Source organism: Physcomitrium patens, chromosome 25, assembly GCF_059467195.1.
Source record: "Physcomitrium patens ecotype Gransden chromosome 25, ASM5946719v1, whole genome shotgun sequence".
NCBI classification, from domain to species: Eukaryota; Viridiplantae; Streptophyta; class Bryopsida; order Funariales; family Funariaceae; genus Physcomitrium; species Physcomitrium patens.
The window spans coordinates 14116292-14127541 of record NC_143434.1 but is presented as its reverse complement, the minus strand read 5'-3'; the positions used below and the strand labels follow the sequence as shown (position 1 = coordinate 14127541).

The 11250-nt window shown below is 26.0% G+C and overlaps 1 protein-coding gene across 1 annotated transcript; it reads right to left on the bottom strand.

The window, feature by feature from the left end:
• Positions 1-231: 231 nt before the first annotated feature.
• Positions 232-1470, bottom strand: LOC112277209 (large ribosomal subunit protein eL34). Its single transcript, XM_024509286.3, has 4 exons — positions 1311-1470; positions 1097-1176; positions 735-844; positions 232-392 (listed from the first exon to the last, which is right to left on the bottom strand). Exons 1-4 carry the CDS (start codon positions 1387-1389, stop codon positions 293-295), a joined length of 369 nt encoding a protein of 122 aa, XP_024365054.1. The 5' UTR covers positions 1390-1470; the 3' UTR covers positions 232-292.
• Between the last annotated feature and the right edge of the window lie 9780 nt (positions 1471-11250).

Genomic DNA, 11250 nt, shown 5'->3' with positions numbered 1-11250 from the left:
TACAGCCTTTTCAATCAGAATTAATGAAAAGCACAGGTGACTGGACATTCCACCTCACCACTACGTCGATGGGCTACCACATAGTAAACACTGCACTTCGAAATACAATACGTGTCCACGGCTGTTTAAAGCCCTGGACCTCAGCAGGGTTAACGAGGGGAATATATTAGAGTTGGACATTTACATGAAGATTTAAGGCGACAACCACAGACGAAATATGGGATCTGTAAATTCGGAAATTTGTGGCACGGTCATTGAATGATCCTCATTAATATCATAAAACAGTTACAGATTAAGTTTGAGCCTTGGCAGCCAATTTCTCCTTACTCTTCTGGATCTTGAGGACCTTCTTTACAATTTTCTGCTCCTCGACCAGAAAAGCCCGAATAATGCTGCGTCATACAACTTAAATCCTTAGCCAAACATATCACTACAAATTATGCCGACGTACCTACTGGCCAGAGACGACTTAGCCAGACTTCCAACGATTTTGAAAACAATTTAATCAAATGTACTCATCGCCCACAAGTACGCATGATTGCAACCACTAGTCCCAACTAAATCGCTAGATTTAATAAGTTCACTATGAAGAAGAAAAAAGAAAACACAAGACATAGCAGTGGAAAGGCATTCAACCAATACGAAGTAAGACTAATCACATTAACTAGACAACTTCAATCTACAGATGAGTGTGCATGTAACCTTTCTCAAAACAAATTAAATGCTGGACATACCGCTCGCGCACTGCAGAACCAGCCATGGTGCCTCCGTAAGCCCGGTTCACAGTCTTCCTATGCCTGTGAAGGCGAGATGTCTTGTACTCCGTAGGCCTCAAGTGAGGAATCTGTGACGAAGCTTAACTTCAGAAAACTAAAAAAAAGAAAAACAACATGTCTTCACTCATAAGATCAAATCCTACGCAATTTCTCATTTATCAACCAGCGGCCATCCAAGCACAGGCAATAACTTCACTAATTCTCCAACACAATTGCACCGGATTGACGAACCCACTCCAAATTCAAAACCTAACCTACCCAGCCCGTTGCACCTCAAAAAGACCAGAAAATAATACACATACACAGGACACAGTTCTCACCCCGGCAATTCGCTTCCCAGTGACGGGACACTTGGGTCCTCTCGCCCTCTTCGTGGCGGTTTGGAAGACATTCTTGCCACCTACGTACACAACCAGAGAACCCTTCAGCCAATTTTTCTCCACCGATGAGTCGCAACAAGCACAAACTCAGGGGAGATCCAAGGGCAACAATGACCTAAAAGAGTGGCGAGAGCGAGGGGATGAGTGTTCGCACCAGGGGTCTTGACAACACGGGTCTGGTTGGACTTAGTGGCGTAGCAGTGGCGACGCCGATACGTCAGTCGCTGCACCATAGTGACGGACCTTCGCTTTTCACCTCAGGCAGGTCGTGGCGATGGCGATGGCGAACGGGGAGCTCGTCGAGCTGCAAGGCGGAAGGGAAGAGTAATCAGGGTTCCCCGTTCTAGCGTTTATGCCAGTCTTCCGAAAACCCTAACTTCATTCATCCACTTCTGGAGACCCGTTCACACTGCGCCTCTCCTCCCGTTCATGTTTCCCCACAAGGATCGACCTCGTCTTCTTGTTGTGACATTCTGAGGCTTCAGTCTAATATTTGTTTATTTATTTATTTTTATTATTACAATTGTGATTTTTCTTGGAACTCCACCTATCAAATGTTTCCAACGATGAATTTCTATATTTTAAAATATAAGAAAATGTTACTATTCTTTTGTTATTGTTGCTGTGCAAAATTGAGTGGTGTGTGGATCATAGTTAGATAGATATATATATATATATATATATATATATATACTGTTTTTAAATTTTATTTACCGTATCATAATAATGGTATTACAATTAGAGATGTTGAATTGCATTTGAGTGGTCATTTTGTTGTATGAGTTAAAATTGAAATTAAAAACATTGTACTAAAACAAACTAATTTTACATTAAAATAATAATAATAATGATAATAATAATAATAAAATCAATAATGATGAAATGGTATTTTAGACGAAATAATAGGTACGAAGTTGTTTACAGAAATTGTGTATAAATATGTATAATGTAATATTTCTTATAATTTTCAAACCACCATATTATCAAACTCAAGTGCCACAAATAATTTTTATTAGCTTTCATTTATTTATTTAGTTGAATATACAGCATTAAAGTTAATAGTTTTGTAGTTTTATTAGTGTTGATGATGATTTTAGCAAGTTTTTTATTCATCCCACAGAATATAATAAAAGTCGTGTAGCTAGCAATGAAATCCATGGTTTGAAATAAAATGCTCTTTGATATATACATTCAAATTATAGTCCTGTAATTAAAATCAACACCAAATGAAACATACACTGCAATCACTAGTCATTTTGAATAAAACACAGTTACAGTCAAGAAATAGATGTTGTTTCAATTAAATCTTCAGGTGCTTTGCATTTAAATATGAGTTTTGTATAAGTTTCCACATAATCAAGATTACAATCTATTGTAGTTTTATTAATCATTATTTTAAAGCTCAAAAAAATATGAATACATAAAAAAATTAGAATTTGTTTTACTAATTGTTAAGAACAATTTAATTATTATAAAATAAAAAATAAAAAATTTATATTAAAAAATTTATATACATAAAAAAATCCTAATTACAAAAAAAAAAAAAAAAAAAAAAAAAAAAAAAAACAAAAACAAAAACAAAACAAAACAAAACAAAAAAAAAAACAAAAAAAAACAAACAAACAAACAAACAAACAAAATGAGACTTTACAAAATAATAGTAAATGTATAAAATAATTATATTTTTTGTTTTAATAAAATATTATTTAAAATATAATTATTTTAGAGGAATGTTAAATAGACCCATGCTTTTACTAAAGAAACCCACCTTTGATGAAGAAAATGGTAATCATGGTGCATGTGGTTGGTTTTTATTAGTTACAAATTTAATAGTATAGAAATGAATCCTAAGGTTATGATTCTTTTTCATGAATGTTAGGATGGATGGATTGATTTAGTAAAAACTTAGATCTATTTAACACTTCTCTGATTCTATTGCATGTATTTATTGTCTTTTCAAATGTCTCCATTTGTGCATCAATTAAAAATACAAAGTCACTACATTACTTATTTCAATATGGATATCTACATAAATTCCAATAAAAGGTGTCCAAACCTTACAACTAATTGTTGTACATTCCTTTATGATTTTTCTACATCATATGTACAACTTCAAAAAATGAGAATATATAATGTAAAAGCATTGGGTAAATTTAATCTTTAGAAATGATTCAAATCAAATCATAGAAACTAATTATTGAGGCCATAACTTATGATTTTAATTATATATTTATAATTTGTAGAAAAAAATGACTAAAAAGTATTAAAAAAGAGAGAAAGAAAAATTTCTAAATACAAAAAATAATTGCTCATTATTAAGATACAAGAATACTTATAAGCTAAGTAAAATCAAGAAAAAAAACCTATCAAGGCCTTTGTTTTGTTTGTATTTACACCACTTGCAAGATTAAGAACTTGTAATCTCAGCTTTTAATATCTTATTTATCCAAGGTTCTAGAAGAAACTTCTTACAAAAACTTTTCAATTAATGATTTTTTGCGAAACCAATTAGTAAATCTGTTAAAAAATTTGTAAAATTTATTAATGTAGTTATTAATTATTTTTTTACATATTAGTTTAAAATTTTAAAAATTAAATCTTATAAATTTTTTTAATATTTAAATCTTTTACAATAAGATTCTAAAAACTATCCACAAAGATAAAAAATAATCTAAAATTTATATTTAAAACATTGATTTTTTACAATATATTATAAAAAATAGATAAGAATTTGTAATTTAAAAGAGTTGTATGTGTTTAAAATTATTTCTTCATACAATATCTAGCAATCTTTTCAAAGGTGATTTATAGACCTTTAAATTTAATAATAATAGTCAATGCTAATAAAATAATTACTTGTAAATTTAATTTATGTTAGTGCTTTTGTAAGTAATTTTAAAAGTAACTAAAGGATTATTTTAAAATATATTACTTTCTTATTTAAATTTTAAGGTAAATATAATATTATTACTTCAAATATAATACAAATTTTAATAACTCAAATCCTTTGATAAAAGCTTTAATAAATATGATTTGAATTAGTTGAACTAAAAAGCTTTTAATTTAAAATTTAATTACAATTTATACTTAATTGATAAATATTTAAAATTTAGATCTTAATCTAATTTTTTTTTTTTTTAAATCTAACTTATAATCCTTTAATTGTAAAAAGTATGTATTTGTGATTGAATAAAATTATAAATTTAAATTTAATTATTTTGATAAAAAAAAATAATAAATAAATTTTGATAAGAAAAACTCTATATATAAGAAACACAACAAGAGGCTATTACTTTTGAATCCTTTTATTAATTGAAATTGAAAGGTCTTACAAAGTTAACTTATATACTTAAAAAAATTAGTCTAAATTCCATTTAAAAAAAAATAAAATGGAATGCCCTTTTTTCCTACATAGCATAAATAATTTTTTCTCTTAAAACTTCTATTAAATCTATTTTAAAATATTATTTTTAAAAATATATAAAAAATTCTATGATTTATTTTAGAAAAATAATTGTATATATATATATATATATATACTTTTTATAATTTATAATTTGAAATAATTTAATTTATTTTATAGCCTCTTTGAAGTTTATATTATATTTAAAAGTTAAAGCTTCTACAAGAGAGATTTTTTTAATCAATTAAAAATTCTTTGTAAGATATTAAATGATGGCCTTTCAAAATTGACGTTTAGGTATAAAGATTTCCTAGAAAATAATATTTATTGTTTATAGTGGCATAAATAAATGTTTTTTTATAACTTCAAAAAACTTCAATTATTCTTCCAAATATTTTATAACATTCTTTATTTCTACTATCTTAGCTATTAAGATTATCAAAATAAACTGTAAAAATATATAAAATAAATAAATAAATAAAAACAAAAAATATAAAATACATGTATAATTTTATTTTATTTATAACTTTTTTAGAACTTCTAGGATACTATACTTAAAAATAATATTAAAGACTAATAACCAAGTGAGAATTAACAATAAATTTGTTCTTAATGTGATATAAGTAGTTTTGAGTACTTTCAAAAATTCAATTTTTATTTCTCATGGTATCCTTTAATGTGTCAAGGATATGAATCCAACAAATAAAACCTCAATACTCTCTTGTATCACTTGGAAAGAATAAATATTCACTCAAAATTAATAAAATATTGAAACTCAAATGGCTATTGGTAAAGCGAAAAAGACTAACGACTCTTGAAATAAGACTAAGAATTAAAAAGGTGTTGACAAGAGTGAAGAAGGCTTCACTCTTGCCTCTTTATATACTATCTAACTAAGAGCTATATAGTGGTGTTCTATAGGACCTTTAATACATATGTAAGTTGTAAAATATATATCAAATTTAGAAAACAAGTTCTATATATATGCCATAGAACAAACTTTTAACACAAGTGGCCAATAGGTATAATATGTGGTTAATTTTTTGGCCAAGTTTTCAATCTACCAATCACCTATAAATACATATAAAATTAAATTACATCTATAAAGCTTCTTTATAAGATATTATCAAATTTATTTAGTTTTATTTATTTCTATTTAATTACTTTAATCTAATTAAATATATATATATATATATATATATATATATATCTGCAATATAATGACTAATAAAAAATATCCATATATACTTAAAATATATGTGGCATGTATTTGATTTCATTAAAAAATCCAAATATGCATCTTATGTATATATATAGTATAATATTATTACTAGCTATATTTGTAATATAATCATATAAACTAGTGTCATTAAAAAATATTTTGGTTGAATTTGAAAGAAACTAATGAATTAGTATTAAAATTGCATCACATTTTTTTTTATTACTATGTCATTACCACAACATTACTTGAATTGAATTCTACTCAATTAAAACAATCTACAAAGTAAAGTTTAAAACAATCAAGTGAGCTAGAAATCTCTAGAAAAGTTTTGAAAGAACACAATTCTTGACAAGCATTAATCTTATTTCTAGATAGAATTTATTGCACAAGCAATTATAAACCAAATTTATGCCAACTTCATTTTAAACAATATTATCGTGTGGCATGATTTTTAATCTAGAAATATATCAGATATGTAGCTATAGAGAGTTTAACTTTAATTTATCAGATAAGTTCTAATAAATAATATATTCTTATTATAGAAACCAAATAAATACAATAATATCAAAAGATATTCTATTAATAAAATTCTTTTTTATTTAAGAAGTTTATACATAAGGCTTTCTAAAGTATCTAAAAATACTCTAACATCCTTTATTATACCAAATCATAACTAAATCATTTTTTGATAAGCTTGATTTTTAATAAGTTCAAGGAAAATCTATAATTTCCTTACAAAAATCTATCTTTATATTCTGATTTTGTTATAGCTCTATATTTCTATCTTTCACATATATATGAAGTCTTGGCTTCCAAAACCCCCTTTATTTTGCATACAATGCCCAAATTGTTGCAAAACCATTCTAAAATATTTTTTTCTCCCAAAGGATTTTTTTTCTCTAAACTTTAGAAAATCATATCTCTTGATCCAATTATTCATTATTTTTTAAATTTTTAGATGATGTAGAATTTATCCTTAAGATTTATTACAAAAAAATGAATTATAAATGTACTACATATCATCTGGCATCTTAGAAATCCTAGCAAGTGCTCTAAATCCTAATTTACAAGTACACAAATACCATTTTCTCTATATTTAAAATTCCAAGATCAAAATACTACAAAATTTAAATATAAAGTTTAATAATATGATAATATATATTTTTTAAATTTTTTTAGCCAAAATCTTATCAAATTGATAAAGATATAGCTCAAAATACAACTAGATTTATGATTTTTGGAGAAAAATGTTTTAGAAGATATAGCTAAAAACACAAACAATCATAAATCAGGTAACTTATTGCCTTTAAATTTTAAATTCTAACTTCAACTTCTTATTTTTCTTTTATTCTACCTTAAATTTATTAAACAATATATGAAAAGTGTAGTTAAAAAAGTATTATCTAAAATCCCTATTTTTTTTTATCCTTGATTGTTTTTCATAAGCTTTCGTTATATCCAAAAGAGTGAAAGTAGATACAAAATCAACACCTTAATTTTAAGCGCCTATGTTTCTTTCACAAAAACTCCTAACCATCCAAAATTTGCACCAAAACCATAGCCAAAAACCTAAATTCTTTAATCCTAATCTTTTAAGTTCAAATCACCTCAAAAGAGTAATCCTAATTCCTGATAAGACTCCTTGAAGTCCATTGGACATGAATTTTGGCTAATAAGAATGGAGATTTTTATCATCCATCTCCATTCATCCATATAGATATCCTAACTACTTTTTTTGCTACCAAAATCCATCTCCATTTCTTTTTCTTATAAGATCTACATAGTATAGGCCTTAAACACTAAATAAAAGAAACAAAATAAAAATTTAAGAATCACCAATGTCTAATAAAGGTGGCTCTAAATATATAAAACTATTATCAATATAAAATCAATTTAAATGATTGCCTTTTTAAACTAATTACTTCAAAGTAGTAATCTAACCATATTTTGTAACTACCTAAAATCTAATAATGTGGCCCTTAGTACATTATATAGAAAATTACATATTTAATATTTATGTGCATTATTTTTACATAGTAGCCAAATCACAACACAACAATGTATTAATAATGCTACCAATAATATTATCATAAGCTTGAGACAAAATTGGATTATAAAATTTTAAATTTCTTTTTGATTATCTATGTGTTAAAGACATGAACCTCAAAGTACCAAAATATCAATATACTCCTATGCAACTTAAAAAGACTACAAAATCACTCAAAGATGGTATAATATTAAATTAGAATGACTATTGTTAAAGACAAGAAGACTAAAAAGCCTTGAAATAAGACTAAAGATTAGATAGGCATTTACAAGAGTGAAGAAAGCTTTACTCTTGCTTCCATATAAATTCTTAACTAGGAGCTATATCGCAATGTCCGGTAAATCTTCAAAAACATGTTGACTTTGCAAGACATGTATCTTAACTTGCAAGACAAGTTTTTATATATGTGCTACATAGTTAACTTATTTTGCAAGCTATTAATACATGATTAACTTGTTGAAAAAGTTTCTAATCTATCAATCAACTATAAATATATGTAAAGTCATAGCAATGTCTGTGAAGCTTCTAAGAAGCTATTCTAAAAAATATTATAAAATAAATTTATTTTTACTTATTTTTATTTAATCATATAAGTAATTGTTAACATAAATATGTATATCCATAATATTACCTCTTCTTTTAGGAATAAGTTCCATAAGAAGCAAGCATCATATGTTGAAAAATTCTAAGATACAAAAAATTGTGTTTGGTACATACTTTAATCTTTGTTCTCTTTGTAGATGGTTAATAGGTCCTTTCAGCTATTAGTAATATCTCATACCAAGATAAGAAGACCACCCTATTATTTCATTGTTGTTGAGGCCTTTGTAACTTTTTTAAAATAAAACATTTGAAATATTATTAAAAGTTGTTCCAACTTCTAATAAAATTGGAAGTTTCTTCTAAGGTTGTGATATCAAACACATTATATCTTACCATCTATATAAGAAAAAATTATTGTTCTTGATGATCTTCATCTCAATTACATCGTCTCAAAGATTGTGACAATCACAATGTCTCATTTGATAAGTTAACAAGTGATAGCTCTTGAATTAAATTCACTGGTTGTTGATTTTTTATTTCCTCAAATGTATAAAAGTACCAAATAAGAGTAGAAATTAGAATGCTATCTTTCTTCAATTTTTTTTTTTTTTTTTTTTTTTTTTTTTATAACAAAGATTTATTATTCTTCATCTTAATTTTAATAGATGTTGTCAATGAAAAACATCTATCTTCTTTGTTGTATTTACAAAAAAAGATTGTTGACTTCTATGTAAGTTTACTAATATCATCTTTATACCAATGAACAAGATATTCTAACCTATTTTGGCATTGATTTGAATTTAACATTTCTTCTATCTCAAATTTTTGATTACTATCTATTTCTACAAGAAGAGATGGCATTTGTCTTTTTTTAAAGATATTTATTATCTTATATGACTCAAAAAGAGATACATAGAATACAAGATGGATCTTTATAGACTTTATTTGATTTAATCAATAAAAAAAATTAAATTATTGATTAATATGAAAAGATTCAAGCCTATGATAGTCCAACTAATTATAAGGATGATTAGTCTTGATATTGCGACAAAATAGCCATATCTTATTATCTACATTGAATTGTGGTTCTTCCTTGGAATAAGCATTCACGTTAATCTATTATTATTCTTCAGCATCATTTTATTGTGCCTTCATTGTTGCATATAGCTCTTAAAAATAATCCTTCAAATCTTCTACCATAGAATTATCAACTTTTGAAAAGTCAAAAATATTAAATCATAGATGATAACCATAATTGATAAAAAAAAATATTTATTGAGTAGAAGAATATATCAAATTATTATATGTAGATTCTATCAATGAAAAAAGAATTTTTCAATCATTTTGATGATAATTAATGATATACCTCAAATATTTTCAACAATATCTCCTACCTTTGATTTCAAGACTTATTGACCAACTCAATCAAATAAAGATCTATACTAAAATAGAGTTACAAAGAGCATACAACTTAATTCACATCAAAGAAGGAGATGAGTGGAAGACTATTTTTTAAATTAGGTATGGATATTTCAAAACAACAATAGTTGAAAATATTTTTCAAAGGTAGTTGATCTTGTTAAGTCCTTGATAGTCTATGTTTATCTGTAAAGATTTATCTTTTTTCTTTACAAATAAGATAGGAGCTCCTACTAGAGATTTCAAATAGAGTATGAAGTTTTTAACCAAGTCAATGTACTTTAGTGCAGCCAATTCATTTTTTGATAAACTATAGATTGGTCCAAATAGTGGTTGAGTTCCTTCTTATAGATCAATTGTTCAATCATAAGAACAATGCTTTGAAAGAATATCTGTATTTTTTTTTCATAAATATCTTAAAAATCTTAATATTGGCTAAAAATAATACTTAATATTTTTCCACCATTAGAAATGGATGTGGCATATATAACAAAAGATGGCCCTTCTTTTGCTACATACATAAAAACTATTGTACCTACTAGTAAGAATTTGAACATATTAGGCTTATCTATTTCTACTTCATTATCTAGATTTTAAATTAAACTATAAGAAAAATTAAGGTTATGAAAAATCCAATCTACTTGAAGATTATATTTTTTTAACCATAATAATTCTAAAATAATTAGATTGAAAGAAGATCTTATTACATTAAATATTACTTCAATATTATGATCTTTAATTGTTACATCTAAAAGAATGGTTTCATGAATAATGTCTCTAGAAAGAAATAAAAAACCATCTTTGACTTCTATATATGGATTTAATTTTCTTGAGTAAAGACATTGCTTGTTTCTTCACAAAGTCTTTGTCTATAAAATAAGCTGAGGCTCTTGAATCTAATAATGCAAAGACTTTATGATTTCAAGGTCCTGAATATATATCTATTGTAAAATAAAATAAAGAATCTGAAAAGAAAATGTGACCTTTAATAGATGTTGTATATGATTCCAACTGCATGATTTTTATTGTAGTTAAAAAAACTTATTTTCCAACAAATTGTCTTTTTTAGCAATTATACTCCTCTTTTTGTGATTGCATTGTTTTTTTGGACAATGTTAAGTAACTTGCACTTAGCCTCTTCACAATATAAGAGCAGGTTTTTTCAACAACATCAAGTCTTTTCTTGCTCAGTGAGGGATTTAAAATATATTGTATCAATTTGCATTGGTTTTGGCTTTAATAAATAAGTTTTTAAAAATTTAAAAGCTACCATGATTATTTGGCTTATTCTTCTCTAGCCAAGTCTTTGTTCTTGATGCTTTTCAAATAATTGATTGTCACATGCAATGGCTTAATCAATAAATTGTTTCAAAGATTCTGCTTTTGGCATTGTCAATAATAAATCTTTAATATCATCCTTCAATCCATATCAAAATTGATTGATGAAGGCTTTGTCATTT